This window comes from Jatropha curcas, chromosome 4 (assembly GCF_041381405.1).
Source record: "Jatropha curcas cultivar XTBG-Jc1 chromosome 4, XTBG_Jcur_1.0, whole genome shotgun sequence".
NCBI classification, from domain to species: Eukaryota; Viridiplantae; Streptophyta; class Magnoliopsida; order Malpighiales; family Euphorbiaceae; genus Jatropha; species Jatropha curcas.
This window is the reverse complement of record NC_143154.1, coordinates 3,177,317-3,199,335: the sequence shown is the minus strand read 5'-3', so window position 1 is coordinate 3,199,335 and position 22,019 is coordinate 3,177,317. Positions and strand designations below refer to the sequence as shown.

The following is a 22,019-nucleotide window of genomic DNA, read 5'->3' as shown; positions in this document are numbered from 1 at the left end:
GGTCCTCAACGGGAACATCAACCGGTGGTGCAAATAGCGATTAAGGTAAAAGGGGTGAAATTGGTATAAGGTAAGTAAGAACTACGTGGGCTTTGATTCCTCTAAACCCCAAGAGGATATGTAGGCAACTTAATTTTTTTTAAAACAAAAAAAAAAAAAATTAAGTTCAAGCCCTTTTTTTTTTTAATTATGTTCAAACTTTTAAAAAAAAAAATTCAGTTGAAATTTTTTTTAAAAAAAATAATTATGTTCAAGTCTTTAAAAAAATAAATTTAATTGAAGTATTTTTTAATTTTTTATGTTCAAATAATTTTTTTTAAACCGGTCTTCAAAATTTAAAATTTAAAATTATGCGATTCGCCGAAAAACCAATCGGAACCGTCTGTTTTGTAACCGGATCGGAACCGAAACCGGAACCGGACGGTTCCAAACCGGAATCGGAATCGGACCTTTTCGGTTAGATTTCGATTCCAGTTTTTCTGGAACCGGAACTGCCGGTTCTGGAACCGTGGCCATGCCTACCTTTGGGTAGTTTTATTATTATTATTATTATTATTATTATTATTATAGATATTTTAGTCAACAACTTCTTTAGGAAGTTGGTTTAGGTTCAAAGGAATTGATTTGGGCCAAGTCGAGTTTCAACTCGGTCCGCATAAACCAATTATGACTGTATGATATAACTTGGATTTGAAGAGATGGTATTTACGTGGAATTTAGAATTTAATTAAATTTGTTTAGTTTTAAAATTAATAATTTAGGTCATTTCAGATACGAACTGGGGATTTGAATAGATGGTATTTACTAGGAATTTAGAATTTAATTAAATTTGTTTAGTTTTAAAATTAATAATTTAGGTCATTTCAGATACGAACCGCTAAACCATTTGGTAAAAGTCTAAATTAGTATTGTATCTATTATTTTTAAGTAATTTACTCATTATAATTTTATAACTCATTATTTTGAATAAAAATTAATATTTTATCAATTTAATATCTCAAGTAAGGTTTTTTAATATAAATGTGTGAAAAGGAAAGTCTTTTAAATGTGAATCTATCATATATATATATATATATATACTGGTCCGAACCGGAATCGATCCGAACCAGAGGTATACGGTTCGGTTCCGGTTCCAATATTCTGGGAACCACAAACCGGCGGTTCCAAAAACCGGTCAGAACCGGATGGAACCGCCGGTTTTTCAGTCGGTTAGAACTGCAAGTTCGAACCGCCGGTTCTAGCCGTTACAAACTGTAAGCAGCTCTTTTTTTTTTTAAAATTTTGTTGTGAAATCTCTTAATTACCCCTCTCAACAACCTTAAACGGCTAGTTTCAAAGGTATTTGTGAAAAAAATGATTTTTTGGATTTATTATAAATACCTCATTCAATTCCAATTCCATTTACAATTTGCTCACACAAAAATCTCTACTCTCTCTACACTCTACTACAATCTACTCTACATCATTCTTCTCTACTCTACAATTTCTCTAATTTTCATTCACAATTTATTGTGAATTAATTTATTCAAATTCCAATCTCTAATTATTCTCTCTAATTTTTTTAATCAATTTTCCAAATTATATTTTATTTTCATATAATGGCAAGTGGAGGAAACTCAAATTCTGCTGAGGGGAAGGGAAAGATTGGAGAAACACAATATTCATCTATCCCTACAAACGACATCTTCGATTTTACTCCAACCGATTTAATTTTGAGGGATATCCAAATGAAAATATGGAAATTCCAACTCAAGAATCTGAATTTAATAATGAGCAATTACAACAAGAGGAAGAGGAAGAGCAAGTACACAACTTCTTCGAAGAGTAAGACAGAGTTGCGACAAATTCACCATTCATTTCACGAAAAAATTCAAAGGTAACAAAATGTTCAATATAATATGCAATTATTGTGGAAAATCTTATAAATTTAAACAATCGGGTGGCTATGGATCATTTTGAAAGCATTTGGAGACAAAACATCTAATAAAAATAGGAGTTGATCGATCTCAAACACAAATTTCCGGGTACGCATCTTTTAACCTTTCTTTATTTCAATATTCTGAAAAAACACAAAAAGAAGAATTAGCAAAAATGATTTCTATGGAACATTTATCTTTTAGTTTTGGTGAAAAAGTAAGTTTTAATCAATATTGTCAAAAAACTTTAAATCTTTCTGCTAAAAGAGTGTCAAAAAATACTGTAAAATGGACTATTATTTCTTTATATAAAAAAGGAAAAAAAGAGTTAGAGCTTTTATTTTCTGAACTGAAAATTCGTGTTTCAATTTGTTGTGATATTTGGAGTGATCATTGGCAAATGCATTCTTATATGGGCATTACATGTCATTGGATGATAATGATTGGAAAATTCAAAAAAGAATTATTGCATTTCGTACTTTTTTTAAAAAAAAAAATTAAGTTCAAGTCTTTTCAAAAAAAATAAATTTAATTGAAGCATGTTTTAATTTTTAAGTGTATTTTTTTTTTAGAAATAATTTTCAAAATTTTAAATTTTGAAAACCATTCGGAGAACCGATCGGAACCGGAACTGTTCGGTTTCAAACCGAAATCGAAATCGAAAATTTTCTGTTCGGTTCCGGTTCTGGAACCGTGGCCGCCCCTAGGTAAACCTAATAAGTAATCTCCATGAGTAATTTCTAACTTTTGGTTCCATTCTAATAATTTGGCCCTTTCATCCAAAAATTAGCTTTTCAATGTTAAATTTTAATGAAAGTACTATATTACCCTCCCTTATCCATTTTTTGGAGCCCACCATCTTTCGTCTGTGCCAAATCTTTCTTTGATTAATTTTTATTGAATTTTTTTATTATTCAAAATTTTTAAGAGATGAAAAATAAACGGGCTAATGCATAACTTTGCCTTTAAACTATCGCTCTTTTGTCTAATGGCCCTTGAACTTTGTGGGGGGGTTCTATCAGAACTTTCAACTTTCATTTCCTTCGTTAACTATTAAACACATTGGATGTCTATTAGTCCACATGTAGGCACCAGACCAGACTCCCAGCGATCATGACCTTTGTTTATTGTTGTTGGTTTATGCAGCTGGAATTTTTTTGGTTTATGTCTCTCGTGTAAGGAGAAAAGCAACTTTCATCTTCCTTGGCCTTTAATATTAAAACCCCCTCCTTTTCCTTTCTTTCTTTCAACTGTCTTCATGTGTTCACTTTGTTTTTCTTAGCACAAAACACAACGTGAAAGATGACAACGTTTTTCGCAAGTGTACGAAATCGCAACAAGTAGTATAGAGTAAGAAAGTATCGTATCCACAGGGATTGTTTATCAATTACCAAAATTATGTTAACCTATTATTATTTAGACGATGATAAAAGGAGTTCGCTGTAAAGTGAATAAAATTCAAAGTAAAAGAGATCAAACACAAAATTTAGGTGAAAAGAAATCAGGGGATTAAGCTACTAGGGAATTTGATTTCATTTAATTCTATCCAGCTTGTTCTATTAGTTCATTAATCAAGTTTAATTGTTCAAGTAGGAGAAAACAACCCTAAGGTTACTAACAAGCTCTCCCGATTTATTGTTAGCTATTCTAATCCAATTTAATCACCTATATTAATAGTGAAATTAAACATGAATCAGATCATTAGGTTTTATGGTTGTTTTATGAATTCACAACTTAATACTTTATTAACTTATGAAAGCCCCCCTTGAGTCAAACCATATAGTTTCCACATCAAGTTATTATTCTCAAGTAAATTATTACCTTATTCATATCAATAACCCTTCTCCCGAATGATGTTATTGAAATAATTCAATCCAGGGGAATTTTTCTGCCTGGAAGCCTTAAGCACAATAATAAGTTATAACAAGAACAAAGCAGAATAAATCTAATATTATAAGCTGGAATCGAATTAAATTACATCAAATCCCTAGTATAAAAGTTTAGCTAGACATAGTAATTAAATTAAACTCAATCACACTTGAATCATTCATCATATTTAAAGACAATAATAAAGAAAGAAACAAGATGAAAAGTTTAGAATAAAAACTGTATCACAACTATGTTGATGGCTTCCTTGAATCTTAGCACAATTATTTGAAGCTTGAAATTTTTGAGAAGAGAGAACTATGTAAAGAAGTGTACAAAGAAAACGATCCCCCTTGCTATGAGAAGTTCCTTTCTTTATATAGAGGTCCTGAAGGCAAGTCTGACTCCTTTTAGGAAAATAGAATCCTTATTTAGTACAAAATCCTTTATAGGAGATCATAACTGTTTAGGCTCTTGATTTCTTCTTGATTAGGACTCCTTTTTCTTCAAGAATAGGTCCAGGTCTTGTTTAGTGTGTTTAGGAAACTCCTTGAAGTCGGCCCATGTGAGAAAGGCTTGATGTGCGTTTTAAATTCATACTGGTTCCGCCTGGACAGCACGGGCGTGCTTCATGGCACGGGCTTCTCGTGCTGTAGTCTGGAAGTCTGGCTATTGAAGCACTGCGGCATCTCATGTGAGACTCGCGCTCGCGTAGTGTAGATTCGCGCTCGCGAGTGTTGGTCGCGCTCGCGCATGTGAGGCTCGCGCTCGCGAGTTGCGCGGCCTAACTCTCTGCCTCTCGTTTGCGCGATTCGCGCGTGCTTTGGGGCGCGCTTTAGGCGTGCTGGCTTCTCTCCTCATGGTTCACTTGGCTTCTAGCACGGGCGTGCCTTCCAGCACGGGCTGGGCGTGCTAGAAGCTGAGTGCCTTGCATTCTAAAGTTCTTTTCTGCTCCAAATTTCTGCAATTTTTTTCTTAGATCAAGCAGATTAAAGAACAAGGAAGCTTTTAAACACAATTATACTAAAAGTGATTTAAAATTAAATTAAAGAAGTAAAAACTTACTAAAATTCTAATAAAAACTATATTAAAAACACTATAAAATTTATACTTATCAAAATTCCCCAAACTTAAACCATTGCTTGTCCTCAAGCAACAAAACTAAAAGAAAAATAATTTGACGACACTTAGTTTAACATGGTTGGAGATGATTTTAATAATCTTTCAAGATATCATGATTAGTAAACAAGTGAATAAACTCAATCGTTCTCCATGCTAATCATACTTAAGCTTGATTTTTATTTTTGAATAAAACACATTCATTGAGTAAAATACAAGTTTAAAGAGATTGTCAACACTAATATTTATTCAATTTATGATAAATAGGACATGAATTATCTAAGGAATCTTCAACCTTTAAAAAATAAGACAATTGATAGTGCAACAGTGGCATTCCCATATGCAAAATTAGTTATTCTTTCTCCACGATTTAAATGCATACGATTAAAAGATCAAAAGGTCTTTATTTTGGGTTGTAATGGGGCTTTCTTGGTGCAAATTTTTTCTTAATCAAAAGAAAGGATAAAAGGGTAGTCAAAGAGTACAAAAGACTGTATAATTTTCAAGATTCTATTTTAATCACACTTTTACTAGTTCTAGGGAGTGTCTGTTTTGAAGCTTTCTTACTAGCTAGAGGCATCTTGTGCAAGGTCTTTTCTTAATATTTTGGTACTTTTCTTCCTTGCTTTTCCATTCTTCTTTCATTCTTTTGATTGCTTTTTACGTGCCCCTTTCTTGATTCTTTCTTCTTTTCTTTATTTGCTAGTATTGATTGATGAATTCTCCCTCTTTGTTGCTATATTCTAATTAAAAATCGAATCTTTTAATCATACAATCCTTTGTACTTAGGGTAGGAGATTTGAATTTAGCTTTAATGGCTAGGTTTATTGATGGTGAAGAAGAAAATTGTACGGTTTAAGGCTTCAAAGTGGGTTTCAAAGGTCATATATTTTTATTTAGGTGGTCTAGGCTATATAAGGGTCAACAAAAATTGCCTAAATCATCTCTTTCAAGATGTAAACATTTAAATTTCTCGCCTCGAAGGAAGTTCTAATTTTTGTTCTAGGAATGCCAAGGTTTAAAATACTTTAGAGTAAAACGCACCTTTATATCATAACTTTCATAAAAATCAGTGTTTTAAAAGTCTAGAAACAAATAGTTTAGATCAATGAACATGATTGAGTCAAAAATTCAAATTCAAAACTTAAATATGCTAGAATTTAGAATCGACTATATTTAACACTCATTAATAGACATGAGAACTTTCAAGCTTACTTGTAATCATTCCAAAAATGTTAAACAAAAACAAAAAAATTTTGCCAAATTTTTGCCAAAATTCCCTTCCCCCAATTCAATCAATCACATTGTCCCCAATGTGCATAAATTCCCCAAACTTATTGCATTACTAGAAGGAAAGCAGTAAGAGAGAAGAAGAAATCTTACCAACATTGTATTGAACAATACAATAGAATGGGTGTGGGAAGAGTCTTAGCTAAAAGAGCAACTAAACATTAAGAACAAAACAAACTACTAAAAAGTTATAAAAATTCAAATAACAAATAAACTAAAGTGAAAGCAACCAAGACAATGTATTAGAACAAATAAATAAAAATAAAACAAAGAAAAGTGAGAAATCCGTCAATTCTCTGGTGGTGGAGGTGGCTGCAGAAGCTGGAGGATGGTCTGGAGTTGGCCTTGCATGGTGTCCATCCGAGAGTCAAGACTGCCGTTCATAATTTCGATGGACTGGAAACGGTCTGCGATCATCGTTTCCATACATTTAAGGCGCGTGTCAAAGAGGTCCATCCGAGACATCATTCTTGCAAGGACTTCATCTTTCGACATGTTGGTTGTGCCTTGGAACGATGGACCGACACCGGAATTACCTGCACCAAAAGAAGAAGGAAAAGGAGGAGGATTATCCTCTTCCATGTTAGCTCCACCGGCTGCCTCTGCTCCTGCATCATCAGGATTAGCCTCTGGGGCGCCTACTACTTGATATGTATCCCCGACTTTTTCAATCAGTTTCATATGTATCATAACATCTAGGTCCAGTCTAGTACTACGCCCTCCTCCTATACTATCATAAATTGGCCTAGCCGGGTTCCAAACCTGTAAGTATCTAGCAATCCGAGTTACAAAACATCCCACCATTATGGCCCCCTTGTCGGCTCCAGCTACCTTTCCAAATTTTTGGCAGAGCCAATAACCAACATTCAATAAAACCCCATTCTCAATAGCCCACAGAAAATATAATTCGTTCAAACTTAGCACCCCATCGCTTTCACTCCTTCCAAAAATGGAATTAGATAAGAATTTGTGAATGTAGCGCAAGGAAGGTTTTTTTAATTTGGATGCTTTAGAATATCTAGGATTGTAATTCACTTCACCTGTCAAATTTTACCAAGTATTACGCGCACTAAAATCACTAGATATTTGTATCTGGCTATTGTCTGTAGGAAACCCAAAAATGTGGCTAATTTCATTCACAGTTAGTTCAAAGTCTTGACTAAGAAGCCTAAAGTTAACCCTGCTTGGTGGTGAATTAGGCAATAATGGAATAAAAGCGCGATAGGAACTCAGAAGTTCTAGAGTTAGAGGGGCATAGACTAAGTCCTTCATATCAATAAATTCCCCCCATCCTATTCTCTTAAGAGGGTCTAACACAATATCCCTAAGACCCACTTGCGCTAAGGCAGCCTCATCAATAAATCTATTCGGTAGAATAGGCCGAAGAGATAATTTTGTGTACCTTTCTTGTTGATCGGATGAGGCGAACTCGAATGGAAATGCAGGAGGTGAAGGAGGTTGAGCAGCCGTGGAAGATCGCGTAGTTGCGCGGTTTCGAGCAGCAATGGAGGATGCGGGTCTGCTACGTTTGTATCTAGGAGGCATTGTTGGAGTTGATTATGTGAAAATTTTGGGTGGAAAGTGTTTGATTTGAGAGAAAAGGGAGAAGAAAAGGGAAAGTTTGGGAGAAAAGAGGTGACGGCCAGGGCGTGCGGGGTGGAAAAGAGAGAGTTTGAAAGCGTGCTCTTTAAAGAGGGGCGCCAATTAATAAGTTGGTCTGATCGTGGCACGGCCGTGCTGATGAGCACGGCCTGGGCGTGCTCTCCTCTGACCTGCAAAACAACAAAAGTGGCGTACCTGGCACGGGCGTGCTACATAGCACGGCTTGGGCGTGCTCTTCTCTGCCTCTCGAGTTCTTTTCGCGCTCGCGCATGTGAAAGTCGCGCTCGCGTATTTTGCTGGCAAACGTTCTGCCTCTCAAAAGTGCTTTCTCGCGCCCGCGCATATGAATATCGCGCTCGCGTCTTCTCGCGTCTTCTGGTCCAATGGCTTCTGACACTCAGATCTGCTTGTCGCGCCCGCGTATATGAATGTCGCGCTCGCGACCTCAGCTCGCGCCCGCGTAGATGGAAGGTGCGCTCGCGAGTTTTTCTTGCAACTCTTCTGACTTTCTTTTCTAATTGTCGCGCTCGCGCTTGTGAATGTCGCGCTCGCGACTTGGGCGTTTTCCAGTAACACGGGCATGCCACTTAGCACGTCTAGGGCGTGCTCTCCTCTGACCTTCAAGTGTGTTAATCTCTTTTCTATGGCACGGGCGTGCTGATGGGCACGCCTAGGGCGTGCTCGGTTCTGGATTTCCACTTTTTCCTACAAAAACTCTTAACTAAACAAAAGAACGCTTATGGAGAAAATTTGGGATTTTGACAAATAAAATAGGGAATAAAAATAAATAAATGGACAAAAATTTAATAAAAATAGATGGGTTGTCTCCCATGAGCACTTTTGTTTAACGTCGTTAAGTTCGACGCACTTATCTGAATTTAGGCTAAGCAAGACCAATTGTAGTCTTGATGGGTTCAAAGGTTTCATTATAATAGCTTCTCAAACGTTGAGCATTTACCTTGAAACTTCGATTAGACTTACCATCCACTATTTCAATCGCGCCATGAGGAAAAATTTCCTTGATTGTGAATGGTCCAGACCATCTAGAGCGCAACTTACCAGGAAATAACCGAAGTCTAGAGTTATAGAGCAACACTTGCTGGCCTACCTTTAGATCCCTCATGATAATGCGCTTATCGTGCCATTGTTTAGTGCGATCTTTATATATTTTAGCACTTTCATAAGCATGGAGGCGCAATTCATCCATCATGTTTAGCTGTAACAAGCGTTTTTGTCCCACTTCCTTGGCATTAAAGTTGAGAAATTGAATGGCCCAAAATGCCTTATGTTCTAACTCTACAGGAAGATGACAAGCCTTACCATACACCATGCGATATGGAGACATACCTATAGGCGTTTTGAATGTCGTTCTGTAGGCCCATAGAGCGTCATCTAGCTTTTTGGACCAATCCTTTCTTGATTGTCCAACAGTGGTTTCGAGGATCTTTTTGATTTCTCTGTTAGTGACCTCTACTTGTCCACTGGTTTGAGGATGATATGGAGTACCTACACGATGAGTGACACCATATTTTGCAAGAAGGGAGTCTAAATATCGATTACAAAAATGCTTACCTCCGTCCGTGATTATCGCCCTGGGAGTACCATGCCTTGTAAAAATGTTTTTCTTGATGAAGCTCATCACACTTTTGGCATCGTTATTTGGAAGAGCAACAGCTTCTGCCCACTTTGACACATAATCCACCGCCACTAGAATGTATTGATTTGAATAAGATGGTGGAAAAGGTCCCATAAAGTCCAGACCCCATACATCGAAGATTTCGACTTCAAGGATGCTGTTCAGGGGCATTTCATGTCTCTTCGAAATGTTACCTAACCTTTGACAACGATCACAAAGACGAACATAATTATAAGCATCTTTAAAAAGATTAGGCTAATACAAACCACTTTCTAGTATACGCGCAGCTGTCTTGTTTGCTCCAAAGTGGCCTCCACATTCCATTGAATGGCAGAATTTAAGGACACTTTCTATTTCAGTTTCCGGTATACATCTCCTGAAGAGCTGATCACTACAATACTTGAACAAAAATGGCTCCTCCCAATAGTAAAATTTGATATCATGAAAAATTTTTTTTCTTTGTTGGTAAGAAAAATTGGGAGGAGGAATTTTGCAAACAAGATAATTAACTATGTCAGCGTACCAGGGGGTTTGAGCATTTGCTACTAGAAGAAGTTGCTCATGAGGAAAGCTTTCATTGATTTGTAGCTCGCTTGTATCTTCCTCCCCCAATTCAAGCCTGGAAAGATGGTCAGCAACGAGGTTCTCGGTCCCCTTTTTGTCGCGAATTTCTAGGTCAAACTCTTGCAATAGAAGTACCCAACGAATGAGTCTCGGCTTTGCATCTTTCTTCTCCAGCAAGTATTTAATGGCGGAATGATCTGTGTAGACTATTGTTTTAGCTCCAATTAGATATGCCCTGAATTTGTCAAAAGCAAAAACAATAGCTAGCAGTTCCTTTTCCGTAGTTGCATAATTTAATTGTGCATCATTCAATGTGCGACTTGCATAATAGATAACATGCAACTTCCTGTCTTTTCTTTGTCCAAGAACAGCTCCTACAGCATGATCACTAGCATCACACATGAGTTCAAAGGGTAAAGTCCAATTTGGTGTGGTGATGATCGGGGCTGAGATTAACTCCTTCTTTAACCTGTTAAAAGCATCTAAACAATCTTTGTTAAATTCAAAAGGAACATCTTTAACTAGTAGATTGCAAAGAGGTTTAGTGATTTTTGAGAAATCCCTTATGAATCTCCTGTAAAATCCTGCATGCCCAAGAAAACTTCTTATGCCCTTCACTGTGTTAGGGGGAGGTAGTTTTTCAATTACCTCAATTTTTGCCTTGTCTACTTCAATCCCCTTTTGAGAGATTTTATGCCCTAGGACAATACCTTCACTAACCATGAAGTGACATTTTTCCCAATTTAACACAAGGTTAGTATCTTCACATCGTTGCATCACTAAAGATAAATTATGAAGGCATGCATCGAAGGAAGAACCAAATACGTAAAAATCATCCATGAATATTTCAATAAATTTTTCCACCATATCAGAAAAGATGGACATCATGCACCTTTGAAAGGTTGCAGGGGCATTGCATAGCCCAAAAGGCATTCTCCTATAGGCAAAAGTGCCATAAGGACAAGTGAATGTAGTTTTCTCTTGGTCTTCAGGGGCTATAGATATTTGGAAGTACCCTGAATAGCCATCTAAGAAACAATAAAAAGGATATCCTGCAAGTCTTTCAAGCATTTGATCAATAAAGGGAAGGGGAAAGTGATCTTTGCGTGTTGCTTTATTTAATTTTCTATAATCTATACACACACGCCAACCTGTGACTGTTCTCTTGGGGATTAATTCATTGTTTTCATTAGAAATAACAGTCATACCTCCCTTCTTTGGAACAACTTGGACAGGACTCACCCAATTACTGTCTGAAATTGGATAAATGATGCCGGCGTCTAAGAGTTTAATAATTTCAGCCTTGACTACCTCTTTCATGTTCGGGTTCAATCGCCTTTGATGTTCGATTGAAGGTTTGTAGTCTTCTTCCATTAAGATTTTATGCATACACACACTTGGGCTTATTCCTTGTAAATCCGAAATAGACCACCCTAATGCTTTCTTGTGCCTACGTAGAACCTGCAACAACCTTTCCTCTTGATCAAGCGTTAAGTGAGAAGAAATAATAACAAGAAAAGAGTGGTCCTCACCTAAGAATGCATGTTTTAAATGAGGTGGAAGTTGTTTCAGTTCATGCTTAGGTGATTCCTTTTCTTTTTCATTCAAGATGCTTGATTCATTAACATTATTTTCAACATGCAAAGTGGTCTCCACACATTCATCTACTACGTCAATTCTAAAACAGTCTCCATGATCCATAGGGAGTTTACAAGATTTAAGTACATCAAACACAATCTCTTCCTGTCCAACTCTTAGAGTCAACTTACCCTCATAAACATCAATTTATGCTCTTGCAGTTGCAAGAAAGGGTCTTCCAAGGATTAGAGATCCTTCCCTGTCTTCATCAATATCAAGAATGACAAAATCAACAGGAAAGATGAATGTACCTACCTTTACAAGCACGTCTTCTATAATCCCTCTAGGATATTTAATTGAACGATCTGCTAATTGCAAAGACATCCTTGTTGGTTTGAGCTCTCCCATACCTAGCATCTTAAAAACTTCATAGGACATAAGATTAATGCTAGCACCCAAATCTGCCAAAGCCTTTTCAAAGTCAAGATTACCAATGTTACAAGGGATAGAAAAACTTCCTGGATCTTTTAACTTTGGAGGCAGTTTGTTTTGGATAATTGCACTGCACTCCTCGGTTAACATTACCGTTCCTTGATCATCAATTTTTCGTTTCTTGCTCAGGATATCTTTTAAGAATTTAGCATAACTAGGCATTTGAGCAAGAGCTTCAGCAAAAGGAATATTGATTTGGAGCTTCTTAAACACATCCAGAAACTTGAGGAAGCTCTTGTCATCTTGTGCTTTCTTTAATCTTTGTGGAAAGGGGACAGGGGGAACATAAGGTTTTACCTTTTCTTTCTCCTCTAAGTCAATGATAGGCACCCTTGGTTGTTCTTTTACTTCCTTTTCTTTCTTTGGTGGTTCATCTAATTGTTTGCCACTTCTCAAAGTGATAGCCTGCACTTGTTCTTTTGGATTCTTTTCAGTATTGCTAGGTAACGTACCTTGAGGTCGAGATGCCATCATGTTTGCAAATTGCCCCAATTGGATCTCCAAATTCCTGATTGCAGCTTGCTGGATTTTATGGTTTTCTCTGGTTTCATTCATGAATTCCATGTGTGATTTAGAAAGAGCAGTGAGGAGGTCATCATGGGATTTCTTTTCTGGAGGGTGGAAACCTGGTGGTGCATTCAAGGCATTGTTAGGATTACCATAGAATAGATTAGGATGATTCCTTAACCTGTTATCATATGAATTTGAATAAGGGTAATTCTTTCTTCCTTGATTCATCACATAGTTCACTTGCTCCAAAGTTTGTGGATTTAAAGAGTCCATGATGCATTCCCCAATTCCATGTTGTCCATTGCACCTATCACAAATTTGCATAACAGCATTCACAGCGTTAGTAGTTAACATGTCCAATTTCCTTACCATGTTATCTACCTTGGCATTAAGTGCTGTAATGGCGTCTATTTCATAGACTCCTGCAGTTCTTCTTCTTTCGGTATTATTTTGGTAGTGGCTGTTGCTTGCCATCTCCTCTATCAACTCATATGCTTCATCAATACCTTTCTTTTCAAAAGATCCACCTGCAGCTGCATCTAAAGTGATTTTAATATTAGGAGATAGAGCATTACAGAAAGTTTGTACCTGTAACCACTTGGGCAAACTGTGATGCGGACACTTTCTTAGCAAGTCCTTGAATCTTTCCCAAGCTTCATACAAGCTCTCTTGATCATGATGAGCAAATGTCATTATCTCATTGCGCAACTTGGTGGTTTTTGAGGATGGAAAGAATTTAGCTAGAAATTTTTGAGCTAATTCATCCCATGTGGTAAAACTTCCAGCGGGACATGATTGTAACCATGCTCTAGCTTTATCCCTAAGAGTGAATGGAAAAAGTCTTAATTTGATTGCATCTTCAGAAACACCATTTTGTTTGAATGTGTCACAAATTTCCAAAAAATTGGTGATGTGAGCATTAGGATCTTCACTAGGCAAACCTCCATATTGGATCGAGGTAGAGAGCATTTGGATAATTGCAGGTTTAATCTCAAAGTTATTAGCTTCTACCCTAGGTCTTGTAATACTTGAGGTTGTCCCATTCAGATTAGGTGTTGTATAATCCCTTAAGGTACGGATCGGATGTTGAAGTGGTGGTCCAACTACGTTTTCGTTTCTGTTTTCGTTTTCGTTGGCCATGTCTGCTTGTTGATCGAGTTTTATTTCTCTTGCTTTTCTTGCAGCGTTGTGCCTACGAAAGGTTCTTTCAATTTCTGGGTCAAAGACTAAAGGTTCAGTTGTCCTTGATCTTCTTTGCATAAAACACCTGGAACAGCACTTAAAAGAAAATTAAATAAAAACGAAAGAGTGTTTAAATTAATAACAGGGTAATTCGTATTGATATTGATACGCCAATCTCCGGCAACGGCGCCAAAAACTTGACAGCGTTTTTCGCAAGTGTACGAAATCGCAACAAGTAGGATAGAGTAAGAAAGTATCGTATCCACAGGGATTGTTTATCAATTACCAAAATTATGTTAACATATTATTATTTAGACAATGATAAAAGGAGTTCGCTGTAAAGTGAATAAAATTCAAAGTAAAAGAGATCAAACACAAAATTTAGGTGAAAAGAAATCAGAGGATTAAGCTACTAGGGAATTTGATTTCATTTAATTCTATCCAGCTTGTTCTATTAGTTCATTAATCAAGTTTAATTGTTCAAGTAGGAGAAAACAACCCTAAGGTTACTAACAAGCTCTCCCAATTTATTGTTAGCTATTCTAATCCAATTTAATCACCTATATTAATAGTGAAATTAAACATGAATCAGATCATTAGGTTTTATGGTTGTTTTATGAATTCACAACTTAATACTTTATTAACTTATGAAAGCCCCCCTTGAGTCAAACCATATAGTTTCCACATCAAGTTATTATTCTCAAGTAAATTATTACCTTATTCATATCAATAACCCTTCTCCCGAATGATGTTATTGAAATAATTCAATCCAGGGGAATTTTTCTGCCCGGAAGCCTTAAGCACAATAATAAGTTATAACAAGAACAAAGAAGAATAAATCTAATATTATAAGCTGGAATCGAATTAAATTACATCAAATCCCTAGTATAAAAGTTTAGCTAGACATAGTAATTAAATTAAACTCAATCACACTTGAATCATTCATCATATTTAAAGACAATAATAAAGAAAGAAACAAGATGAAAAGTTTAGAATAAAAACTGTATCACAACTATGTTGATGGCTTCCTTGAATCTTAGCACAATTATTTGAAGCTTGAAATCTTTGAGAAGAGAGAACTATGTAAAGAAGTGTACAAAGAAAACGATCCCCCTTGCTATGAGAAGTTCCTTTCTTTATATAGAGGTCCTGAAGGCAAGTCTGACTCCTTTTAGGAAAATAGAATCCTTATTTAGTATAAAATCCTTTATAGGAGATCATAACTGTTTAGGCTCTTGATTTCTTCTTGATTAGGACTCCTTTTTCTTCAAGAATAGGTCCAGGTCTTGTTTAGTGTGTTTAGGAAACTCCTTGAAGTCGGCCCATGTGAGAAAGGCTTGATGTGCGTTTTAAATTCATACTGGTTCCGCCTGGACAGCACGGGCGTGCTTCATGGCACGGGCTGCGCGTGCTGTAGTCTGGAAGTCTGGCTATTGAAGCACTGCGGCATCTCATGTGAGACTCGCGCTCGCGTAGTGTAGATTCGCGCTCGCGAGTGTTGGTCGCGCTCGCGCATGTGAGGCTCGCGCTCGCGAGTTGCGCGGCCTAACTCTCTGCCTCTCGTTTGCGCGATTCGCGCGTGCTTTGGGGCGCGCTTTAGGCGTGCTGGCTTCTCTCCTCATGGTTCACTTGGCTTCTAGCACGGGCGTGCCTTCCAGCACGGGCTGGGCGTGCTAGAAGCTGAGTGCCTTGCATTCTAAAGTTCTTTTCTGCTCCAAATTTCTGCAATTTTTTTCTTAGATCAAGCAGATTAAAGAACAAGGAAGCTTTTAAACACAATTATACTAAAAGTGATTTAAAATTAAATTAAAGAAGTAAAAACTTACTAAAATTCTAATAAAAACTATATTAAAAACACTATAAAATTTATACTTATCAAAATTCCCCAAACTTAAACCATTGCTTGTCCTCAAGCAACAAAACTAAAAGAAAAATAATTTGACGACACTTAGTTTAACATGGTTGGAGATGATTTTAATAATCTTTCAAGATATCATGATTAGTAAACAAGTGAATAAACTCAATCGTTCTCCATGCTAATCATACTTAAGCTTGATTTTTATTTTTGAATAAAACACATTCATTGAGTAAAATACAAGTTTAAAGAGATTGTCAACACTAATATTTATTCAATTTATGATAAATAGGACATGAATTATCTAAGGAATCTTCAACCTTTAAAAAATAAGACAATTGATAGTGCAACAGTGGCATTCCCATATGCAAAATTAGTTATTCTTTCTCCACGATTTAAATGCATACGATTAAAAGATCAAAAGGTCTTTATTTTGGGTTGTAATGGGGCTTTCTTGGTGCAAATTTTTTCTTAATCAAAAGAAAGGATAAAAGGGTAGTCAAAGAGTACAAAAGACTGTATAATTTTCAAGATTCTATTTTAATCACACTTTTACTAGTTCTAGGGAGTGTCTGTTTTGAAGCTTTCTTACTAGCTAGAGGCATCTTGTGCAAGGTCTTTTCTTAATATTTTGGTACTTTTCTTCCTTGCTTTTCCATTCTTCTTTCATTCTTTTGATTGCTTTTTACGTGCCCCTTTCTTGATTCTTTCTTCTTTTCTTTATTTGCTAGTATTGATTGATGAATTCTCCCTCTTTGTTGCTATATTCTAATTAAAAATCGAATCTTTTAATCATACAATCCTTTGTACTTAGGGTAGGAGATTTGAATTTAGCTTTAATGGCTAGGTTTATTGATGGTGAAGAAGAAAATTGTACGGTTTAAGGCTTCAAAGTGGGTTTCAAAGGTCATATATTTTTATTTAGGTGGTCTAGGCTATATAAGGGTCAACAAAAATTGCCTAAATCATCTCTTTCAAGATGTAAACATTTAAATTTCTCGCCTCGAAGGAAGTTCTAATTTTTGTTCTAGGAATGCCAAGGTTTAAAATACTTTAGAGTAAAACGCACCTTTATATCATAACTTTCATAAAAATCAGTGTTTTAAAAGTCTAGAAACAAATAGTTTAGATCAATGAACATGATTGAGTCAAAAATTCAAATTCAAAACTTAAATATGCTAGAATTTAGAATCGACTATATTTAACACTCATTAATAGACATGAGAACTTTCAAGCTTACTTGTAATCATTCCAAAAATGTTAAACAAAAACAAAAAAATTTTGCCAAATTTTTGCCAAAATTCCCTTCCCCCAATTCAATCAATCACATTGTCCCCAATGTGCATAAATTCCCCAAACTTATTGCATTACTAGAAGGAAAGCAGTAAGAGAGAAGAAGAAATCTTACCAACATTGTATTGAACAATACAATAGAACGGGTGTGGGAAGAGTCTTAGCTAAAAGAGCAACTAAACATTAAGAACAAAACAAACTACTAAAAAGTTATAAAAATTCAAATAACAAATAAACTAAAGTGAAAGCAACCAAGACAATGTATTAGAACAAATAAATAAAAATAAAACAAAGAAAAGTGAGAAATCCGTCAATTCTCTGGTGGTGGAGGTGGCTGCAGAAGCTGGAGGATGGTCTGGAGTTGGCCTTGCATGGTGTCCATCCGAGAGTCAAGACTGCCGTTCATAATTTCGATGGACTGGAAACGGTCTGCGATCATCGTTTCCATACATTTAAGGCGCGTGTCAAAGAGGTCCATCCGAGACATCATTCTTGCAAGGACTTCATCTTTCGACATGTTGGTTGTGCCTTGGAACGATGGACCGACACCGGAATTACCTGCACCAAAAGAAGAAGGAAAAGGAGGAGGATTATCCTCTTCCATGTTAGCTCCACCGGCTGCCTCTGCTCCTGCATCATCAGGATTAGCCTCTGGGGCGCCTACTACTTGATATGTATCCCCGACTTTTTCAATCAGTTTCATATGTATCATAACATCTAGGTCCAGTCTAGTACTACGCCCTCCTCCTATACTATCATAAATTGGCCTAGCCGGGTTCCAAACCTGTAAGTATCTAGCAATCCGAGTTACAAAACATCCCACCATTATGGCCCCCTTGTCGGCTCCAGCTACCTTTCCAAATTTTTAGCAGAGCCAATAACCAACATTCAATAAAACCCCATTCTCAATAGCCCACAGAAAATATAATTCGTTCAAACTTAGCACCCCATCGCTTTCACTCCTTCCAAAAATGGAATTAGATAAGAATTTGTGAATGTAGCGCAAGGAAGGTTTTTTTAATTTGGATGCTTTAGAATATCTAGGATTGTAATTCACTTCACCTGTCAAATTTTACCAAGTATTACGCGCACTAAAATCACTAGATATTTGTATCTGGCTATTGTCTGTAGGAAACCCAAAAATGTGGCTAATTTCATTCACAGTTAGTTCAAAGTCTTGACTAAGAAGCCTAAAGTTAACCCTGCTTGGTGGTGAATTAGGCAATAATGGAATAAAAGCGCGATAGGAACTCAGAAGTTCTAGAGTTAGAGGGGCATAGACTAAGTCCTTCATATCAATAAATTCCCCCCATCCTATTCTCTTAAGAGGGTCTAACACAATATCCCTAAGACCCACTTGCGCTAAGGCAGCCTCATCAATAAATCTATTCGGTAGAATAGGCCGAATAGATAATTTTGTGTACCTTTCTTGTTGATCGGATGAGGCGAACTCGAATGGAAATGCAGGAGGTGAAGGAGGTTGAGGAGCTGTGGAAGATCGCGTAGTTGCGCGGTTTCGAGCAGCAATGGAGGATGCGGGTCTGCTACGTTTGTATCTAGGAGGCATTGTTGGAGTTGATTATGTGAAAATTTTGGGTGGAAAGTGTTTGATTTGAGAGAAAAGGGAGAAGAAAAGGGAAAGTTTGGGAGAAAAGAGGTGACGGCCAGGGCGTGCGGGGTGGAAAAGAGAGAGTTTGAAAGCGTGCTCTTTAAAGAGGGGCGCCAATTAATAAGTTGGTCTGATCGTGGCACGGCCGTGCTGATGAGCACGGCCTGGGCGTGCTCTCCTCTGACCTGCAAAACAACAAAAGTGGCATACCTGGCACGGGCGTGCTACATAGCACGGCTTGGGCGTGCTCTTCTCTGCCTCTCGAGTTCTTTTCGCGCTCGCGCATGTGAAAGTCGCGCTCGCGTATTTTGCTGGCAAACGTTCTGCCTCTCAAAAGTGCTTTCTCGCGCCCGCGCATATGAATATCGCGCTCGCGTCTTCTCGCGTCTTCTGGTCCAATGGCTTCTGACACTCAGATCTGCTTGTCGCGCCCGCGTATATGAATGTCGCGCTCGCGACCTCAGCTCGCGCCCGCGTAGATGGAAGGTGCGCTCGCGAGTTTTTCTTGCAACTCTTCTGACTTTCTTTTCTAATTGTCGCGCTCGCGCTTGTGAATGTCGCGCTCGCGACTTGGGCGTTTTCCAGTAACACGGGCATGCCACTTAGCACGTCTAGGGCGTGCTCTCCTCTGACCTTCAAGTGTGTTAATCTCTTTTCTATGGCACGGGCGTGCTGATGGGCACGCCTAGGGCGTGCTCGGTTCTGGATTTCCACTTTTTCCTACAAAAACTCTTAACTAAACAAAAGAACGCTTATGGAGAAAATTTGGGATTTTGACAAATAAAATAGGGAATAAAAATAAATAAATGGACAAAAATTTAATAAAAATAGATGGGTTGTCTCCCATGAGCACTTTTGTTTAACGTCGTTAAGTTCGACGCACTTATCTGAATTTAGGCTAAGCAAGACCAATTGTAGTCTTGATGGGTTCAAAGGTTTCATTATAATAGCTTCTCAAACGTTGAGCATTTACCTTGAAACTTCGATTCGACTTACCATCCACTATTTCAATCGCGCCATGAGGAAAAATTTCCTTGATTGTGAATGGTCCAGACCATCTAGAGCGCAACTTACCAGGAAATAACCGAAGTCTAGAGTTATAGAGCAACACTTGCTGGCCTACCTTTAGATCCCTCATGATAATGCGCTTATCGTGCCATTGTTTAGTGCGATCTTTATATATTTTAGCACTTTCATAAGCATGGAGGCGCAATTCATCCATCATGTTTAGCTGTAACAAGCGTTTTTGTCCCACTTCCTTGGCATTAAAGTTGAGAAATTGAATGGCCCAAAATGCCTTATGTTCTAACTCTACAGGAAGATGACAAGCCTTACCATACACCATGCGATATGGAGACATACCTATAGGCGTTTTGAATGCCGTTCTGTAGGCCCATAGAGCGTCATCTAGCTTTTTGGACCAATCATTTCTTGATTGTCCAACAGTGGTTTCGAGGATCTTTTTGATTTCTCTGTTAGTGACCTCTACTTGTCCACTGGTTTGAGGATGATATGGAGTACCTACACGATGAGTGACACCATATTTTGCAAGAAGGGAGTCTAAATATCGATTACAAAAATGCTTACCTCCGTCCGTGATTATCGCCCTGGGAGTACCATGCCTTGTAAAAATGTTTTTCTTGATGAATCTCATCACACTTTTGGCATCGTTATTTGGAAGAGCAACAGCTTCTGCCCACTTTGACACATAATCCACCGCCACTAGAATGTATTGATTTGAATAAGATGGTGGAAAAGGTCCCATAAAGTCCAGACCCCATACATCGAAGATTTCGACTTCAAGGATGCTGTTCAGGGGCATTTCATGTCTCTTCGAAATGTTACCTAACCTTTGACAACGATCACAAAGACGAACATAATTATAAGCATCTTTAAAAAGATTAGGCTAATACAAACCACTTTCTAGTATACGCGCAGCTGTCTTGTTTACTCCAAAGTGGCCTCCACATTCCATTGAATGGCAGAATTTAAGGACACTTTCTATTTCAGTTTCCGGTATACATCTCCTGAAGAGCTGATCACTACAATACTTGAACAAAAATGGCTCCTCCCAATAGTAAAATTTGATATCATGAAAAATTTTTTTTCTTTGTTGGTAAGAAAAATTGGGAGGAGGAATTTTGCAAACAAGATAATTAACTATGTCAGCGTACCAGGGGGTTTGAGCATTTGCTAATAGAAGAAGTTGCTCATGAGGAAAGCTTTCATTGATTTGTAGCTCGCTTGTATCTTCCTCCCCCAATTCAAGCCTGGAAAGATGGTCAGCAACGAGGTTCTCGGTCCCCTTTTTGTCGCGAATTTCTAGGTCAAACTCTTGCAATAGAAGTACCCAACGAATGAGTCTCGGCTTTGCATCTTTCTTCTCCAGCAAGTATTTAATGGCGGAATGATCTGTGTAGACTATTGTTTTAGCTCCAATTAGATATGCCCTGAATTTGTCAAAAGCAAAAACAATAGCTAGCAGTTCCTTTTCCGTAGTTGCATAATTTAATTGTGCATCATTCAATGTGCGACTTGCATAATAAATAACATGCAACTTCCTGTCTTTTCTTTGTCCAAGAACAGCTCCTACAGCATGATCACTAGCATCACACATGAGTTCAAAGGGTAAAGTCCAATTTGGTGTGGTGATGATCGGGGCTGAGATTAACTCCTTCTTTAACCTGTTAAAAGCATCTAAACAATCTTTGTTAAATTCAAAAGGAACATCTTTAACTAGTAGATTGCAAAGAGGTTTAGTGATTTTTGAGAAATCCCTTATGAATCTCCTGTAAAATTCTGCATGCCCAAGAAAACTTCTTATGCCCTTCACTGTGTTAGGGGGAGGTAGTTTTTCAATTACCTCAATTTTTGCCTTGTCTACTTCAATCCCCTTTTGAGAGATTTTATGCCCTAGGACAATACCTTCACTAACCATGAAGTGACATTTTTCCCAATTTAACACAAGGTTAGTATCTTCACATCGTTGCATCACTAAAGATAAATTATGAAGGCATGCATCGAAGGAAGAACCAAATACGTAAAAATCATCCATGAATATTTCAATAAATTTTTCCACCATATCAGAAAAGATGGACATCATGCACCTTTGAAAGGTTGCAGGGGCATTGCATAGCCCAAAAGGCATTCTCCTATAGGCAAAAGTGCCATAAGGACAAGTGAATGTAGTTTTCTCTTGGTCTTCAGGGGCTATAGGTATTTGGAAGTACCCTGAATAGCCATCTAAGAAACAATAAAAAGGATATCCTGCAAGTCTTTCAAGCATTTGATCAATAAAGGGAAGGGGAAAGTGATCTTTGCGTGTTGCTTTATTTAATTTTCTATAATCTATACACACACGCCAACCTGTGACTGTTCTTGTGGGGATTAATTCATTGTTTTCATTAGAAATAACAGTCATACCTCCCTTCTTTGGAACAACTTGGACAGGACTCACCCAATTACTGTCTGAAATTGGATAAATGATGCCGGCGTCTAAGAGTTTAA

General features: G+C 37.4%; 1 protein-coding gene and 1 non-coding gene across 2 annotated transcripts in view; one reads left to right on the top strand and one right to left on the bottom strand.

Annotated features, from left to right (window-relative positions):
• Positions 1 to 22,019, bottom strand: part of LOC149496680 (uncharacterized) — a 42,033-nt gene that overhangs the window by 16,150 nt on the left and 3,864 nt on the right. The window contains exons 3-5 of the mRNA XM_089720407.1: positions 20,662 to 21,942; positions 17,462 to 17,756; positions 6,655 to 7,018 (exon numbers count right to left, since the gene is read on the bottom strand). Coding sequence (XP_089576533.1) covers positions 6,655 to 7,018; positions 17,462 to 17,756; positions 20,662 to 21,942 — 1,940 coding nt within the window. The remainder of the gene's footprint in view (positions 1 to 6,654; positions 7,019 to 17,461; positions 17,757 to 20,661; positions 21,943 to 22,019) is intronic.
• Positions 13,179 to 13,284, top strand: LOC149496681 (small nucleolar RNA R71). The gene has a single exon (XR_016320715.1). It is a non-coding gene; the product is annotated as a small nucleolar RNA R71 (small nucleolar RNA).